General features: G+C 50.6%; 1 protein-coding gene across 1 annotated transcript in view; it reads left to right on the top strand.

The window, feature by feature from the left end:
* LOC124045362 (angiopoietin-related protein 7) overlaps nucleotides 1–18277 on the top strand; it is a 58675-nt gene that overhangs the window by 26433 nt on the left and 13965 nt on the right. The window contains exons 3-4 of the mRNA XM_046364657.1: nucleotides 1391–1625; nucleotides 4168–4305. Coding sequence (XP_046220613.1) covers nucleotides 1391–1625; nucleotides 4168–4305 — 373 coding nt within the window. The remainder of the gene's footprint in view (nucleotides 1–1390; nucleotides 1626–4167; nucleotides 4306–18277) is intronic.

Raw genomic sequence — 18277 nt, 5'->3', positions numbered from 1 at the left:
CTACGCGATTCCATAGTTTTGATGCCTACACAATTATTCTACAATGTAGAAAATAGTAAATATAAAGAAAAACCATGGAATGAGGAGGTTTGTCCAAACCTTTGACTGGTACTGTACATATATATATAGTGTCACTGCATATATATATATGGGACGAAATGCTTAACTTTTTACAACTTTAATTCACATATAAGTGAATTTGTCACATAAAATAGTGGAGACTATCCACAAAAAGTGCTGTAATTTCTAAGCAGTTCTAAACAGTGAAAGTTCCCTCAAATTAAAGATGGCGGTCTGCACTTTAACCTCATAGTCATTGTCTAATTTCAAATCCAAAGAGCTGGAGTACTGAGCCAAAACAACCAAACCTGTGTCACTGTCCCAATACTTTTGGAGCTCACTGTAAGTCCAATTAATGAATTACACCTACTCCCGCTCTCTCCCTCCCCCTTCCTCAACCCCACACACTGTCCCCTCTTGTCTTGAATCCAACTCAGCTCTTTATGCCAATGGTAGCTTCCCCTCCCTCCCCACTCTTCCTCTGTGTTGTAAGTGATCGTATTCAAGGCAGACACCTTTAAATCCTGGTAGGTATTTAAGACCTGCTCACTGCAGGTGGTCATATGAGACACGGTCCTAGCATGACCAAGACCAAAATCATGACGTGCACAACATTTTAAGCAACACATGACAATGTTCACAACCCTCCCTCTCCCTCTCTAACCCACCTCCATCCCTCTCTACCCTCCCTCCCTCTCTACCCTCCCTCCCTCTCTACCCTCCCTCCCTCTCTACCCTCCCTCCCTCTATCTTTACCCTACCTCATTCCCTCCCCCCACCTCCCTCCCTCTCTACCTTCCCTCCCTCACGTCCCAATCTCCCTCCCTCTCTACCCTACAGCCCTCTCCCCTCTCTCCCCCACCTCCCTAACTCTCTACCCCACAGTCCTCTCTCCCCTCTCTCCCCTCTCTCCCCCACCTCCTTCCCTCTCTACCCTACAGCCCTCTCTCCCCCACTTCCCTCCCTCTCTCCCCTCCCTCCCTCTCTCCCCTGTCTCTCCCACCTCCCTCCCTCTCTATCCTCCCTCCCTCTCTCCCGCTGTACCCCACCACCCTCTCTCCCCTCCCTTCTTACCTCTCTCCCCACCCTCCCTCCTTACCTCTCTCCCTGATCTATTTAAATGCTACTTTGACTCTGAGTGTTGTAGGTAAAACAATGTTGTATTTATCGTGAGATAGTTATTTTATTTTACCAAGCAACAAATCATATGTTATCCAATTGATCAAAAACCTACTGATAACTATCTCTCTGTCTCTCCCACACTCCTCTCTTCCAATCTCCCTCCCTCCACTCCTCTCTCTCTCTCTCTCTCTCTCTCTCTCTCTCTTAGGGTGAGGAGAGGAACAACGTGAACGAGTCTTTAGAGGAGCGTTTCAGAGTGTTGGAACTACAGTACGCTGAGGCTGACAGCCTGTTGCACACCCATAGTTCCATCCTGTTTGATCTGCAGACTCAGGTCCGGAACCTAACCATGACGGTGGAACGAGTTAAACGCAACCCCGGCTGCATGATCAACATCGTCAGGACCAGTCCTCTGCTCAGCGCCCAGGAGGCCCTTCACCCAGGTGCACACACACACACACACACACACACACACACACACACACACACACACACACACACACACACACACACACACACACACACACACACACACACACACACACACACACACACACACACACACACACACACACACACACACACACACACACCCATGAAAGTATACACAAATACAATAATATATTGTAATCCAAGTTGTATTTAGTTTGTAAATTAGAATATGCAAATTAGGCAATATTTGCATATTCGGGCTAATCTGTTTTTTGACACATTGCTTCAAGACAGAATGTTTTTATTATTGTGATAATACACTCAATGGTCCGAATTTTACACATCAGTTTAACAAAATATTGTAATTTTCATGGAATTATTTAAAAAAACACTATTCACATGTATGACGGATGGATATTTTGCATATATTTACACATAAAAGGACACAAGATATAAACCAAAAGCCTCTGTAAAAGTGTGACTGTAAGACCTAAGAACCATGTGTGTAGAATAATGGGAATACATGTCCTTTGAAGACTGAGAAACATGAATTGGCGTACCCGGAACATGTAATTTTGAGAAAATGCAATTTTCCATAAATATGACCATTTATGTCACATTAATTAAACTCTTATTCATATAGCACTTCAGAACTGACCAATAAACATCAAATAGACCTTTTACCAATACATTAGCACGTTTAATACATTTGCTTCAAGCAATATAGCATATGCTTTGAATACTGGTCTGTTGGGCAAATATGCAGTTTTGGGCAAATTCTCATATGACTTTTGTATGGCTGTCGAAATGTGCAGAACATGAATTAGCTATGCCTGCCCCATATGTAAGGCCCTCTTTGAGTTGTTGCTGGTGACGCTTCACTTTGTTGACTGTGCCATGGGACCTGGGCCTACGCTTGGCAAACTCCAATGAAGCAGCTCTCTCAACTCCTCTTTGATGGCTCCAGTGTCGCCAAAGCCACCATTTGTTCATCACATTTGTTGTAGCAGTGGCTCCCTCATTGAACGTGTCTACTGCCATACTGGCTGCTCCGTCAATGCGCCATTTGCCCACGAAGACAGTTTTGGGGGCATTGCAACCATATTGCCGATTTTGTCAATTTTCTGAAACTATAGAAGTTATAGTTGCAAAATATCCCAAAATCTGAAAATCGTCAATGGAAGGAAAATCCCAATCTGTTAAACAGCTTCTTAAGGCGTCCAGTTAGCGGGACAATTTCAGTTGAAACTGAAGGGCGCGGAATTCAAAATAAATAATCATAAATATTATTGATATTAAACATTTAGGAACATACAAGTGTCTTATATCGGTTGAAAGCTTAAATTCTTGTTAATCTAACTGCACTGTCCGATTTACAGTAGCTGTTACAGTGAAAACATGCCATGAGATTGTTTGAGGACGGCGCCCCACATCAAAATATTTTTCATAAATAGCGATTCAATATTCACCTACTTTTTGAAAATCTTCCTCTGATTTGTCATCCAAATGGTCCCAGCTATAACATGTAGTGTTATTTTGTTAGATAAACTCCTTTATATACCAAAAAGTCAGTTTAGTTGGCGCCATCAATTTAAGTAATTCACTCGTTCAACATGCAGAGAAAGGAATCCGAAAATCTACCCTAAACTTTGTTTCAACAAGTCAAAATATGTTTCTATTTACTCCTCAGATACGCTAAAATATAATCAAACTATACTATTTCTTACGGAAAGAAGCATATTCAATAGGAAACCGATTTTAGCAAGAGACACAGTTTGTTCTAAAACTGATATTTCTTATTCGTTATGGAAGTTACAAGCCTGAAACCCTGGACATAGACTACTGACACCCTGTGGAAGCTATATGAATTGCATCCTGTGAGCTAGTTTCCAGTATGCCCTTAAACTTGCCATTGAAAGAGCATGGTCTCCCCCCCCTCCCCAAAAAATAATTTTGTTTGGATTTTCTTTGGATTTCTCCTACCATATCTATTGTGTTATATTCTCCTACCATATCTATTGTGTTATATTCTCCTACCATATCTATTGTGTTATATTCTCCTACATTATTTTAACATTTCCACAACTTCAAAGTGTTTTCCTTCCAATGGTGTGTTTTCCTTCCAGGCTTCAGGGCCTGAGCAACAGGCAGTTTACTTTGGGCCCGTCATTCAGGCGGGAATTGATTTTAAAAAAAGGGCCTAGCCCTAAGAAGTTTTAAAAACCAGGTGTGACTATTAGCAGATTAAATATTAAACCAGGTTAACCTGTAATCTGTTTTAAAAAAACACTCACAGCTGGTCTTTTTTCTTACCTATTCTTCCTCAATGCTGCTGCTGGAAACACACAATCATTGCAATAGTGATTTATTTTCTAAATTCAAAATGTATTCATTAACTCTGTGTGTGTGTGTGTGTGTGTGTGTGTGTGTGTGTGTGTGTGTGTGTGTGTGTGTGTGTGTGTGTGTGTGTGTGTGTGTGTGTGTGTGTGTGTGTGTGTGTGTGTGTGTGTGTGTGTGTGTGTGTGTGTGTGTGTGTGTGTGTGTGTGTTCCAGAGGTGCAGCATGTGAGAAACTGTCCAATAGACTGTGCATCACTGTACTATAACGGGGTGTATCGGTCAGGTGTCTACACGGTGGTTCCCTCTCTGAGCTCCCATCCTGTAGAAGTCTACTGTGACATGGACACAGAGGGTAAGACTCACACACACTCATTTGATAATAGGGTTGTAAAATTCTGTGAACTTCCCCAGAATTCCCTGAGTTTCCCTGAAAACCATGTTGGACGATTCCTGGAATTACGAGGGAATAAGCAGGAACTCCTTCAACCTGGATTTTTTTGGAAAACCAGGGAATTCTGGGAAAGTTCACAGAATTTTTGGAACCCTATTATCAAATGTGTAAAGCATTCTTAGTACAACATCAGTGACCTTTTCAAGGGCTAGACCTCTTGGTGTAATCGGCTAACGTTGGCCTGACAAACAAGGTATGTGTCTCCTCTGTTACGGAATTCTTCCTGGGAAGGAGAGGCGGACCAAAACGCAGCGTGGATATCTTTATACATCTTTTAACAAAGATGATAACTTGAACAATGTATAATGCAAAATAAGAAATGTGACAAACCGAAAACAGCCCTATCTGGTGCAGTGGTTAGAGTGTAGAGGTGGCAGGTAGCCTAGTGGTTAGAGTGTAGATGTGGGAGGGTAGCCTAGTGGTTAGAGTGTAGAGGTGGCAGGGTAGCCTAGTGGTTAGAGTGTAGAGGTGGCAGGTAGCCTAGTGGTTAGAGTGTAGAGGTGGCAGGTAGCCTAGTGGTTAGAGTGTAGAGGTGGCAGGTAGCCTAGTGGTTAGAGTGTAGAGGTGGGAGGGTAGCCTAGTGGTTAGAGTGTAGAGGCGGCAGGGTAGCCTAGTGGTTAGAGTGTAGAGGTGGCAGGTAGCCTAGTGGTTAGAGTGTAGAGGTGGCAGGGTAGCCTAGTGGTTAGAGTGTAGAGGTGGCAGGTAGCCTAGTGGTTAGAGTGTAGAGGTGGCAGGTAGCCTAGTGGTTAGAGTGTAGAGGTGGCAGGGTAGCCTAGTGGTTAGAGTGTAGAGGTGGCAGGTAGCCTAGTGGTTAGAGTGTAGAGGTGGCAGGTAGCTTAGTGGTTAGAGTGTAGAGGTGACAGGTAGCCTAGTGGTTAGAGTGTAGAGGTGCAGGTAGCCTAGTGGTTAGAGTGTAGAGGTGGCAGGTAGCCTAGTGGTTAGAGTGTAGAGGTGGCAGGGTAGCCTAGTGGTTAGAGTGTAGAGGTGGCAGGTAGCCTAGTGGTTAGAGTGTAGAGGTGGCAGGTAGCCTAGTGGTTAGAGTGTAGAGGTGGGAGGTAGCCTAGTGGTTAGAGTGTAGAGGTGGCAGGTAGCCTAGTGGTTAGAGTGTAGAGGTGACAGGTAGCCTAGTGGTTAGAGTGTAGAGGTGGCAGGGTAGCCTAGTGGTTAGAGTGTAGAGGTGGCAGGGTAGCCTAGTGGTTAGAGTGTAGAGGTGGGAGGGTAGCCTAGTGGTTAGAGTGTAGAGGCGGCAGGGTAGCCTAGTGGTTAGAGTGTAGAGGTGGCAGGTAGCCTAGTGGTTAGAGTGTAGAGGTGGCAGGGTAGCCTAGTGGTTAGAGTGTAGAGGTGGCAGGTAGCCTAGTGGTTAGAGTGTAGAGGTGGCAGGTAGCCTAGTGGTTAGAGTGTAGAGGTGGCAGGGTAGCCTAGTGGTTAGAGTGTAGAGGTGGCAGGTAGCCTAGTGGTTAGAGTGTAGAGGTGGCAGGTAGCTTAGTGGTTAGAGTGTAGAGGTGACAGGTAGCCTAGTGGTTAGAGTGTAGAGGTGCAGGTAGCCTAGTGGTTAGAGTGTAGAGGTGGCAGGTAGCCTAGTGGTTAGAGTGTAGAGGTGGCAGGGTAGCCTAGTGGTTAGAGTGTAGAGGTGGCAGGTAGCCTAGTGGTTAGAGTGTAGAGGTGGCAGGTAGCCTAGTGGTTAGAGTGTAGAGGTGGGAGGTAGCCTAGTGGTTAGAGTGTAGAGGTGGCAGGTAGCCTAGTGGTTAGAGTGTAGAGGTGACAGGTAGCCTAGTGGTTAGAGTGTAGAGGTGGCAGGGTAGCCTAGTGGTTAGAGTGTAGAGGTGGCAGGGTAGCCTAGTGGTTAGAGTGTAGAGGTGGGAGGGTAGCCTAGTGGTTAGAGTGTAGAGGTGGCAGGGTAGCCTAGTGGTTAGAGTGTAGAGGTGGCAGGTAGCCTAGTGGTTAGAGTGTAGAGGTGGGAGGTAGCCTAGTGGTTAGAGTGTAGAGGTGGCAGGTAGCCTAGTGGTTAGAGTGTAGAGGTGACAGGTAGCCTAGTGGTTAGAGTGTAGAGGTGGCAGGGTAGCCTAGTGGTTAGAGTGTAGAGGTGGGAGGTAGCCTAGTGGTTAGAGTGTAGAGGTGGCAGGGTAGCCTAGTGGTTAGAGTGTAGAGGAGACAGGGTGGCCTAGTGGTTAGAGTGTAGAGGTGGCAGGTAGCCTAGTGGTTAGAGTGTAGAGGTGGCAGGTAGCCTAGTGGTTAGAGTGTAGAGGTGGGAGGTAGCCTAGTGGTTAGAGTGTAGAGGTGGGAGGTAGCCTAGTGGTTAGAGTGTAGAGGTGGCAGGGTAGCCTAGTGGTTAGAGTGTAGAGGTGGCAGGGTAGCCTAGTGGTTAGAGTGTAGAGATGGCAGGGTAGCCTAGTGGTTAGAGTGTAGAGGTGGCAGGTAGCCTAGTGGTTAGAGTGTAGAGGTGGCAGGTAGCCTAGTGGTTAGAGTGTAGAGGTGGGAGGGTAGCCTAGTGGTTAGAGTGTAGAGGTGGCAGGGTAGCCTAGTGGTTAGAGTGTAGAGGTGGCAGGTAGCCTAGTGGTTAGAGTGTAGAGGTGGCAGGTAGCCTAGTGGTTAGAGTGTAGAGGTGGCAGGTAGCCTAGTGGTTAGAGTGTAGAGGTGGGAGGTAGCCTAGTGGTTAGAGTGTAGAGGTGGCAGGGTAGCCTAGTGGTTAGAGTGTAGAGGTGGCAGGTAGCCTAGTGGTTAGAGTGTAGAGGTGGCAGGGTAGCCTAGTGGTTAGAGTGTAGAGGTGGCAGGTAGCCTAGTGGTTAGAGTGTAGAGGTGGCAGGTAGCCTAGTGGTTAGAGTGTAGAGGTGGCAGGGTAGCCTAGTGGTTAGAGTGTAGAGGTGGCAGGTAGCCTAGTGGTTAGAGTGTAGAGGTGGCAGGTAGCTTAGTGGTTAGAGTGTAGAGGTGGCAGGTAGCCTAGTGGTTAGAGTGTAGAGGTGGCAGGTAGCCTAGTGGTTAGAGTGTAGAGGTGGCAGGTAGCCTAGTGGTTAGAGTGTAGAGGTGGCAGGGTAGCCTAGTGGTTAGAGTGTAGAGGTGGCAGGTAGCCTAGTGGTTAGAGTGTAGAGGTGGCAGGTAGCCTAGTGGTTAGAGTGTAGAGGTGGCAGGTAGCCTAGTGGTTAGAGTGTAGAGGTGGCAGGTAGCCTAGTGGTTAGAGTGTAGAGGTGACAGGTAGCCTAGTGGTTAGAGTGTAGAGGTGGCAGGGTAGCCTAGTGGTTAGAGTGTAGAGGTGGCAGGGTAGCCTAGTGGTTAGAGTGTAGAGGTGGGAGGGTAGCCTAGTGGTTAGAGTGTAGAGGTGGCAGGGTAGCCTAGTGGTTAGAGTGTAGAGGTGGCAGGTAGCCTAGTGGTTAGAGTGTAGAGGTGGCAGGGTAGCCTAGTGGTTAGAGTGTAGAGGTGGCAGGTAGCCTAGTGGTTAGAGTGTAGAGGTGGCAGGTAGCCTAGTGGTTAGAGTGTAGAGGTGGCAGGGTAGCCTAGTGGTTAGAGTGTAGAGGTGGCAGGGTAGCCTAGTGGTTAGAGTGTAGAGGTGGCAGGTAGCCTAGTGGTTAGAGTGTAGAGGTGGCAGGTAGCTTAGTGGTTAGAGTGTAGAGGTGGACAGGTAGCCTAGTGGTTAGAGTGTAGAGGTGGCAGGTAGCCTAGTGGTTAGAGTGTAGAGGTGGCAGGTAGCCTAGTGGTTAGAGTGTAGAGGTGGCAGGGTAGCCTAGTGGTTAGAGTGTAGAGGTGGCAGGTAGCCTAGTGGTTAGAGTGTAGAGGTGGCAGGTAGCCTAGTGGTTAGAGTGTAGAGGTGGGAGGTAGCCTAGTGGTTAGAGTGTAGAGGTGGCAGGTAGCCTAGTGGTTAGAGTGTAGAGGTGACAGGTAGCCTAGTGGTTAGAGTGTAGAGGTGGCAGGGTAGCCTAGTGGTTAGAGTGTAGAGGTGGCAGGGTAGCCTAGTGGTTAGAGTGTAGAGGTGGGAGGGTAGCCTAGTGGTTAGAGTGTAGAGGTGGCAGGGTAGCCTAGTGGTTAGAGTGTAGAGGTGGCAGGTAGCCTAGTGGTTAGAGTGTAGAGGTGGGAGGTAGCCTAGTGGTTAGAGTGTAGAGGTGGCAGGTAGCCTAGTGGTTAGAGTGTAGAGGTGACAGGTAGCCTAGTGGTTAGAGTGTAGAGGTGGCAGGGTAGCCTAGTGGTTAGAGTGTAGAGGTGGGAGGTAGCCTAGTGGTTAGAGTGTAGAGGTGGCAGGGTAGCCTAGTGGTTAGAGTGTAGAGGTGGCAGGGTAGCCTAGTGGTTAGAGTGTAGAGGTGGCAGGTAGCCTAGTGGTTAGAGTGTAGAGGTGGCAGGTAGCCTAGTGGTTAGAGTGTAGAGGTGGGAGGTAGCCTAGTGGTTAGAGTGTAGAGGTGGGAGGTAGCCTAGTGGTTAGAGTGTAGAGGTGGCAGGGTAGCCTAGTGGTTAGAGTGTAGAGGTGGCAGGGTAGCCTAGTGGTTAGAGTGTAGAGGTGGCAGGGTAGCCTAGTGGTTAGAGTGTAGAGGTGGCAGGTAGCCTAGTGGTTAGAGTGTAGAGGTGGCAGGTAGCCTAGTGGTTAGAGTGTAGAGGTGGCAGGTAGCCTAGTGGTTAGAGTGTAGAGGTGGCAGGTAGCCTAGTGGTTAGAGTGTAGAGGTGGCAGGTAGCCTAGTGGTTAGAGTGTAGAGGTGGCAGGTAGCCTAGTGGTTAGAGTGTAGAGGTGCAGGTAGCCTAGTGGTTAGAGTGTAGAGGTGGCAGGTAGCCTAGTGGTTAGAGTGTAGAGGTGGCAGGGTAGCCTAGTGGTTAGAGTGTAGAGGTGGCAGGTAGCCTAGTGGTTAGAGTGTAGAGGTGGCAGTGTAGCCTAGTGGTTAGAGTGTAGAGGTGGAAGGGTAGCCTAGTGGTTAGAGTGTAGAGGTGGCAGGGTAGCCTAGTGGTTAGAGTGTAGAGGAGGCAGGGTAGCCTAGTGGTTAGAGTGTAGAGGTGGCAGGGTAGCCTAGTGGTTAGAGTGTAGAGGTGGCAGGTAGCCTAGTGGTTAGAGTGTAGAGGTGGCAGGGTAGCCTAGTGGTTAGAGTGTAGAGGTGGCAGGGTAGCCTAGTGGTTAGAGTGTAGAGGAGGCAGGGTAGCCTAGTGGTTAGAGTGTAGAGGTGGCAGGGTAGCCTAGTGGTTAGAGTGTAGAGGTGGCAGGTAGCCTAGTGGTTAGAGTGTAGGGGTGGCAGGTAGCCTAGTGGTTAGAGTGTAGAGGTGGCAGGTAGCCTAGTGGTTAGAGTGTAGAGGTGGCAGGTAGCCTAGTGGTTAGAGTGTAGAGGTGCAGGTAGCCTAGTGGTTAGAGTGTAGAGGTGGCAGGTAGCCTAGTGGTTAGAGTGTAGAGGTGGCAGGGTAGCCTAGTGGTTAGAGTGTAGAGGTGGCAGGTAGCCTAGTGGTTAGAGTGTAGAGGTGGCAGTGTAGCCTAGTGGTTAGAGTGTAGAGGTGGCAGGGTAGCCTAGTGGTTAGAGTGTAGAGGTGGCAGGGTAGCCTAGTGGTTAGAGTGTAGAGGTGGCAGGGTAGCCTAGTGGTTAGAGTGTAGAGGTGGCAGGGTAGCCTAGTGGTTAGAGTGTAGAGGTGGCAGGTAGCCTAGTGGTTAGAGTGTAGAGGTGGCAGGTAGCCTAGTGGTTAGAGTGTAGAGGTGGCAGGGTAGCCTAGTGGTTAGAGTGTAGAGGTGGCAGGGTAGCCTAGTGGTTAGAGTGTAGAGGTGGCAGGGTAGCCTAGTGGTTAGAGTGTAGAGGTGGCAGGTAGCCTAGTGGTTAGAGTGTAGAGGTGGCAGGGTAGCCTAGTGGTTAGAGTGTAGAGGTGGCAGGGTAGCCTAGTGGTTAGAGTGTAGAGGTGGCAGGTAGCCTAGTGGTTAGAGTGTAGAGGTGGCAGGGTAGCCTAGTGGTTAGAGTGTAGAGGTGGCAGGGTAGCCTAGTGGTTAGAGTGTAGAGGTGGCATGTAGCCTAGTGGTTAGAGTGTAGAGGTGGCAGGGTAGCCTAGTGGTTAGAGTGTAGAGGTGGCAGGTAGCCTCGTGGTTAGAGTGTAGAGGTGGCAGGGTAGCCTAGTGGTTAGAGTGTAGAGGTGGCAGGTAGCCTAGTGGTTAGAGTGTAGAGGTGGCAGGGTAGCCTAGTGGTTAGAGTGTAGAGGTGGCAGGGTAGCCTAGTGGTTAGAGTGTAGAGGTGGCAGGTAGCCTAGTGGTTAGAGTGTAGAGGTGGCAGGGTAGCCTAGTGGTTAGAGTGTAGAGGTGGCAGGTAGCCTAGTGGTTAGAGTGTAGAGGTGGCAGGTAGCCTAGTGGTTAGAGTGTAGAGGTGGCAGGTAGCCTAGTGGTTAGAGTGTAGAGGTGGCAGGGTAGCCTAGTGGTTAGAGTGTAGAGGTGGCAGGGTAGCCTAGTGGTTAGAGTGTAGAGGTGGCAGGTAGCCTAGTGGTTAGAGTGTAGAGGTGGCAGGTAGCCTAGTGGTTAGAGTGTAGAGGTGGCAGGGTAGCCTAGTGGTTAGAGTGTAGAGGTGGCAGGGTAGCCTAGTGGTTAGAGTGTAGAGGTGGCAGGTAGCCTAGTGGTTAGAGTGTAGAGGTGGCAGGGTAGCCTAGTGGTTAGAGTGTAGAGGTGGCAGGTAGCCTAGTGGTTAGAGTGTAGAGGTGCAGGTAGCCTAGTGGTTAGAGTGTAGAGGCGGCAGGGTAGCCTAGTGGTTAGAGTGTAGAGGCAGCAGGTAGCCTAGTGGTTAGAGTGTAGAGGTGGCAGGTAGCCTAGTGGTTAGAGTGTAGGGGTGGCAGGTAGCCTAGTGGTTAGAGTGTAGAGGTGGCAGGTAGCCTAGTGGTTAGAGTGTAGAGGTGCAGGTAGCCTAGTGGTTAGAGTGTAGAGGTGGCAGGTAGCCTAGTGGTTAGAGTGTAGAGGTGGCAGGGTAGCCTAGTGGTTAGAGTGTAGAGGTGGCAGGTAGCCTAGTGGTTAGAGTGTAGAGGTGGCAGGTAGCCTAGTGGTTAGAGTGTAGAGGTGGCAGGGTAGCCTAGTGGTTAGAGTGTAGAGGTGGCAGGTAGCCTAGTGGTTAGAGTGTAGAGGTGGCAGGTAGCTTAGTGGTTAGAGTGTAGAGGTGACAGGTAGCCTAGTGATTAGAGTGTAGAGGTGCAGGTAGCCTAGTGGTTAGAGTGTAGAGGTGGCAGGTAGCCTAGTGGTTAGAGTGTAGAGGTGGCAGGGTAGCCTAGTGGTTAGAGTGTAGAGGTGGCAGGTAGCCTAGTGGTTAGAGTGTAGAGGTGGCAGGTAGCCTAGTGGTTAGAGTGTAGAGGTGGGAGGTAGCCTAGTGGTTAGAGTGTAGAGGTGGCAGGTAGCCTAGTGGTTAGGAGTGTAGAGGTGACAGGTAGCCTAGTGGTTAGAGTGTAGAGGTGGCAGGGTAGCCTAGTGGTTAGAGTGTAGAGGTGGCAGGGTAGCCTAGTGGTTAGAGTGTAGAGGTGGGAGGGTAGCCTAGTGGTTAGAGTGTAGAGGTGGCAGGGTAGCCTAGTGGTTAGAGTGTAGAGGTGGCAGGTAGCCTAGTGGTTAGAGTGTAGAGGTGGGAGGTAGCCTAGTGGTTAGAGTGTAGAGGTGGCAGGTAGCCTAGTGGTTAGAGTGTAGAGGTGACAGGTAGCCTAGTGGTTAGAGTGTAGAGGTGGCAGGGTAGCCTAGTGGTTAGAGTGTAGAGGTGGCAGGGTAGCCTAGTGGTTAGAGTGTAGAGGTGGGAGGGTAGCCTAGTGGTTAGAGTGTAGAGGTGGCAGGGTAGCCTAGTGGTTAGAGTGTAGAGGTGGCAGGGTAGTCTAGTGGTTAGAGTGTAGAGGTGGCAGGGTAGTCTAGTGGTTAGAGTGTAGAGGTGGCAGGTAGCCTAGTGGTTAGAGTGTAGAGGTGGCAGGTAGCCTAGTGGTTAGAGTGTAGAGGTGCAGGTAGCCTAGTGGTTAGAGTGTAGAGGCGGCAGGGTAGCCTAGTGGTTAGAGTGTAGAGGCGGCAGGTAGCCTAGTGGTTAGAGTGTAGAGGTGGCAGGTAGCCTAGTGGTTAGAGTGTAGGGGTGGCAGGTAGCCTAGTGGTTAGAGTGTAGAGGTGGCAGGTAGCCTAGTGGTTAGAGTGTAGAGGTGCAGGTAGCCTAGTGGTTAGAGTGTAGGGGTGGCAGGGTAGCCTAGTGGTTAGAGTGTAGGGGTGGCAGGTAGCCTAGTGGTTAGAGTGTAGAGGTGGCAGGTAGCCTAGTGGTTAGAGTGTAGAGGTGGCAGGTAGCCTAGTGGTTAGAGTGTAGAGGTGGCAGGTAGCCTAGTGGTTAGAGTGTAGAGGTGGCAGGTAGCCTACTGGTTAGAGTGTAGAGGTGGCAGGTAGCCTAGTGGTTAGGGTGTAGAGGTGGCAGGTAGCCTAGTGGTTAGGGTGTAGAGGTGGCAGGTAGCCTAGTGGTTAGAGTGTAGAGGTGGCAGGTAGCCTAGTGGTTAGAGTGTAGAGGTGGCAGGGTAGCCTAGTGGTTAGAGTGTAGAGGTGGGAGGTAGCCTAGTGGTTAGAGTGTAGAGGTGGCAGGGTAGCCTAGTGGTTAGAGTGTAGAGGTGGCAGGTAGTCTAGTGGTTAGAGTGTAGAGGTGGGAGGTAGCCTAGTGGTTAGAGTGTAGAGGTGGCAGGGTAGCCTAGTGGTTAGAGTGTAGAGGTGGCAGGGTAGCCTAGTGGTTAGAGTGTAGAGGTGGCAGGGTAGCCTAGTGGTTAGAGTGTAGAGGTGGCAGGTAGCCTAGTGGTTAGAGTGTAGAGGTGGCAGGTAGCCTAGTGGTTAGAGTGTAGAGGTGGCAGGGTAGCCTAGTGGTTAGAGTGTAGAGGTGGCAGGGTAGCCTAGTGGTTAGAGTGTAGAGGTGGCATGTAGCCTAGTGGTTAGAGTGTAGAGGTGGCAGGGTAGCCTAGTGGTTAGAGTGTAGAGGTGGCAGGTAGCCTCGTGGTTAGAGTGTAGAGGTGGCAGGGTAGCCTAGTGGTTAGAGTGTAGAGGTGGCAGGTAGCCTAGTGGTTAGAGTGTAGAGGTGGCAGGGTAGCCTAGTGGTTAGAGTGTAGAGGTGGCAGGGTAGCCTAGTGGTTAGAGTGTAGAGGTGGCAGGTAGCCTAGTGGTTAGAGTGTAGAGGTGGCAGGGTAGCCTAGTGGTTAGAGTGTAGAGGTGGCAGGTAGCCTAGTGGTTAGAGTGTAGAGGTGGCAGGGTAGCCTAGTGGTTAGAGTGTAGAGGTGGCAGGGTAGCCTAGTGGTTAGAGGTAGAGGTGGCAGGGTAGCCTAGTGGTTAGAGTGTAGAGGTGGCAGGGTAGCCTAGTGGTTAGAGTGTAGAGGTGGCAGGTAGCCTAGTGGTTAGAGAGGTAGAGGTGGCAGGTAGCCTAGTGGTTAGAGTGTAGAGGTGGCAGGGTAGCCTAGTGGTTAGAGGTAGAGGTGGCAGGTAGCCTAGTGGTTAGAGTGTAGAGGTGGCAGGGTAGCCTAGTGGTTAGAGGTAGAGGTGGCAGGGTAGCCTAGTGGTTAGAGTGTAGAGGAGGCAGGGTAGCCTAGTGGTTAGAGTGTAGAGGAGGCAGGGTAGCCTAGTGGTTAGAGTGTAGAGGTGGCAGGGTAGCCTAGTGGTTAGAGTGTAGAGGTGGCAGGTAGCCTAGTGGTTAGAGGTAGAGGTGGCAGGTAGCCTAGTGGTTAGAGTGTAGAGGTGGCAGGTAGCCTAGTGGTTAGAGGTAGAGGTGGCAGGTAGCCTAGTGGTTAGAGTGTAGAGGTGCAGGTAGCCTAGTGGTTAGAGTGTAGAGGTGGCAGGTAGCCTAGTGGTTAGAGTGTAGAGGTGGCAGGTAGCCTAGTGGTTAGAGTGTAGAGGTGGCAGGGTAGCCTAGTGGTTAGAGTGTAGAGGTGGCAGGGTAGCCTAGTGGTTAGAGTGTAGAGGTGGCAGGTAGCCTAGTGGTTAGAGTGTAGAGGTGGCAGGTAGCCTAGTGGTTAGAGTGTAGAGGTGGCAGGGTAGCCTAGTGGTTAGAGGTAGAGGTGGCAGGTAGCCTAGTGGTTAGAGTGTAGAGGTGGCAGGTAGCCTAGTGGTTAGAGTGTAGAGGTGGCAGTGTAGCCTAGTGGTTAGAGGTAGAGGTGGCAGGGTAGCCTAGTGGTTAGAGTGTAGAGGTGGCAGGGTAGCCTAGTGGTTAGAGTGTAGAGGTGGCAGGTAGCCTAGTGGTTAGAGTGTAGAGGTGGCAGGTAGCCTAGTGGTTAGAGTGTAGAGGTGGCAGGGTAGCCTAGTGGTTAGAGTGTAGAGGTGGCAGGTAGCCTAGTGGTTAGAGTGTAGAGGTGGCAGGGTAGCCTAGTGGTTAGAGTGTAGAGGTGGCAGGGTAGCCTAGTGGTTAGAGTGTAGAGGTGGCAGGGTAGCCTAGTGGTTAGAGTGTAGAGGTGGCAGGGTAGCCTAGTGGTTAGAGTGTAGAGGTGGCAGGTAGCCTAGTGGTTAGAGTGTAGAGGTGGCAGGTAGCCTAGTGGTTAGAGGTAGAGGTGGCAGGGTAGCCTAGTGGTTAGGAGTGTAGAGGTGGCAGGGTAGCCTAGTGGTTAGAGTGTAGAGGTGGCAGGGTAGCCTAGTGGTTAGAGTGTAGAGGTGGCAGGTAGCCTAGTGGTTAGAGTGTAGAGGTGGCAGGTAGCCTAGTGGTTAGAGTGTAGAGGTGGCAGGGTAGCCTAGTGGTTAGAGTGTAGAGGTGGCAGGTAGCCTAGTGGTTAGAGTGTAGAGGTGGCAGGGTAGCCTAGTGGTTAGAGTGTAGAGGTGGCAGGGTAGCCTAGTGGTTAGAGTGTAGAGGTGGCAGGGTAGCCTAGTGGTTAGAGTGTAGAGGAGGCAGGGTAGCCTAGTGGTTAGAGTGTAGAGGTGGCAGGGTAGCCTAGTGGTTAGAGTGTAGAGGGTGGCAGGTAGCCTAGTGGTTAGAGTGTAGAGGTGGCAGGTAGCCTAGTGGTTAGAGTGTAGAGGTGGCAGGTAGCCTAGTGGTTAGAGTGTAGAGGTGGCAGGTAGCCTAGTGGTTAGAGTGTAGAGGTGCAGGTAGCCTAGTGGTTAGAGTGTAGAGGTGGCAGGTAGCCTAGTGGTTAGAGTGTAGAGGTGGCAGGTAGCCTAGTGGTTAGAGTGTAGAGGTGGCAGGTAGCCTAGTGGTTAGAGTGTAGAGGTGGCAGGGTAGCCTAGTGGTTAGAGTGTAGAGGTGGCAGGTAGCCTAGTGGTTAGAGTGTAGAGGTGGCAGGTAGCCTAGTGGTTAGAGGTAGAGGTGGCAGGGTAGCCTAGTGGTTAGAGTGTAGAGGTGGCAGGGTAGCCTAGTGGTTAGAGTGTAGAGGTGGCAGGTAGCCTAGTGGTTAGAGTGTAGAGGTGGCAGGTAGCCTAGTGGTTAGAGTGTAGAGGTGGCAGGGTAGCCTAGTGGTTAGAGTGTAGAGGTGGCAGGGTAGCCTAGTGGTTAGAGTGTAGAGGTGGCAGGTAGCCTAGTGGTTAGAGTGTAGAGGTGGCAGGTAGCCTAGTGGTTAGAGTGTAGAGGTGGCAGGGTAGCCTAGTGGTTAGAGTGTAGAGGTGGCAGGGTAGCCTAGTGGTTAGAGTGTAGAGGTGGCAGGTAGCCTAGTGGTTAGAGTGTAGAGGTGGCAGGTAGCCTAGTGGTTAGAGTGTAGAGGTGGCAGGGTAGCCTAGTGGTTAGAGTGTAGAGGTGGCAGGGTAGCCTAGTGGTTAGAGTGTAGAGGTGGCAGGGTAGCCTAGTGGTTAGAGTGTAGAGGTGGCAGGGTAGCCTAGTGGTTAGAGTGTAGAGGTGGCAGGTAGCCTAGTGGTTAGAGGTAGAGGTGGCAGGGTAGCCTAGTGGTTAGAGTGTAGAGGTGGCAGGGTAGCCTAGTGGTTAGAGTGTAGAGGTGCAGGTAGCCTAGTGGTTAGAGGTAGAGGTGGCAGGTAGCCTAGTGGTTAGAGTGTAGAGGTGGCAGGTACCCTAGTGGTTAGAGTGTAGAGGTGGCAGGTAGCCTAGTGGTTAGAGTGTAGAGGTGGCAGGTAGCCTAGTGGTTAGAGTGTAGAGGTGGCAGGTAGCCTAGTGGTTAGAGTGTAGAGGTGGCAGGTAGCCTAGTGGTTAGAGTGTAGAGGTGGCAGGTAGCCTAGTGGTTAGAGTGTAGAGGTGGCAGGTAGCCTAGTGGTTAGAGTGTAGAGGTGGCAGGTAGCCTAGTGGTTAGAGTGTAGAGGTGGCAGGTAGCCTAGTGGTTAGAGTGTAGAGGTGGCAGGGTAGCCCAGTGGTTAGAGTGTAGAGGTGGCAGGTAGCCTAGTGGTTAGAGTGTAGAGGTGGCAGGTAGCCTAGTGGTTAGAGTGTAGAGGTGCAGGTAGCCTAGTGGTTAGAGTGTAGAGGTGGCAGGTAGCCTAGTGGTTAGAGTGTAGAGGTGGCAGGTAGCCTAGTGGTTAGAGTGTAGAGGTGGCAGGTAGCCTAGTGGTTAGAGTGTAGAGGTGGCAGGTAGCCTAGTGGTTAGAGTGTAGAGGTGGCAGGTAGCCTAGTGGTTAGAGTGGTAGAGGTGGGAGGTAGCCTAGTGGTTAGAGTGTAGAGGTGGCAGGTAGCCTAGTGGTTAGAGTGTAGAGGTGGCAGGTAGCCTAGTGGTTAGAGTGTAGAGGTGGCAGGTAGCCTAGTGGTTAGAGGTAGAGGTGGCAGGGTAGCCTAGTGGTTAGAGTGTAGAGGTGGCAGGTAGCCTAGTGGTTAGAGTGTAGAGGTGGGAGGGTAGCCTAGTGGTTAGAGTGTAGAGGTGGTGGCAGGTAGCCAGTGGTTAGAGTGTAGAGGTGGAGGTAGCCTAGTGGTTAGAGTGTAGAGGTGGCAGGGTAGCCTAGTGGTTAGAGGTAGAGGTGGCAGGTAGCCTAGTGGTTAGAGGTAGAGGTGGCAGGGTAGCCTAGTGGTTAGAGTGTAGAGGTGGCAGGGTAGCCTAGTGGTTAGAGTGTAGAGGTGGCAGGGTAGCCTAGTGGTTAGAGGTAGAGGTGGCAGGGTAGCCTAGTGGTTAGAGTGTAGAGGTGGCAGGGTAGCCTAGTGGTTAGAGTGTAGAGGTGGCAGGGTAGCCTAGTGGTTAGAGTGTAGAGGTGGCAGGTAGCCTAGTGGTTAGAGTGTAGAGGTGGCAGGGTAGCCTAGTGGTTAGAGGTAGAGGTGGCAGGTAGCCTAGTGGTTAGAGTGTAGAGGTGGCAGGTAGCCTAGTGGTTAGAGGTAGAGGTGGCAGGTAGCCTAGTGGTTAGAGTGTAGAGTGTAGAGGGCAGGTAGCCTAGTGGTTAGAGTGTAGAGGTGGCAGGTAGCCTAGTGGTTAGAGTAGAGGTGGCAGGTAGCCTAGTGGTTAGAGTAGGAGTAGAGGTGGCAGGTAGCCTAGTGGTTAGAGTGTAGAGGTGGCAGGTAGCCTAGTGGTTAGAGTGTAGAGGTGGCAGGTAGCCTAGTGGTTAGAGTGTAGAGGTGGCAGGTAGCCCAGTGGTTAGGTGTAGAGGTGGCAGGTAGCCCAGTGGTTAGAGGAGGTGGCAGGTAGCCTAGTGGTTAGAGGTAGAGGTGGCAGGGTAGCCTAGTGGTTAGAGGTAGAGGTGGCAGGTAGCCTAGTGGTTAGAGTGTAGAGGTGGCAGGTAGCCTAGTGGTTAGAGGTAGAGGAGGCAGGTAGGCCTAGTGGTTAGAGTGTAGAGGTGGCAGGTAGCCTAGTGGTTAGAGTGTAGAGGTGGCAGGTAGCCTAGTGGTTAGAGTGTAGAGGTGGCAGTGTAGCCTAGTGGTTAGAGTGTAGAGGTGGCAGGGTAGCCTAGTGGTTAGAGTGTAGAGGTGGCAGGGTAGCCTAGTGGTTAGAGTGTAGGGAGGCAGGTAGCCTAGTGGTTAGAGTGTAGAGGTGGCAGGTAGCCTAGTGGTTAGAGTGTAGAGGTGGCAGGTAGCCTAGTGGTTAGAGGTAGAGGTGGCACTAGTGGTTAGAGTGTAGAGGTGGCAGGGTAGCCTAGTGGTTA

Source organism: Oncorhynchus gorbuscha, linkage group LG10, assembly GCF_021184085.1.
Source record: "Oncorhynchus gorbuscha isolate QuinsamMale2020 ecotype Even-year linkage group LG10, OgorEven_v1.0, whole genome shotgun sequence".
Taxonomy (NCBI): Eukaryota; Metazoa; Chordata; class Actinopteri; order Salmoniformes; family Salmonidae; genus Oncorhynchus; species Oncorhynchus gorbuscha.
Note: the sequence above shows the minus strand (reverse complement) of the source record. Positions and strands in the feature narration are given on the sequence as shown.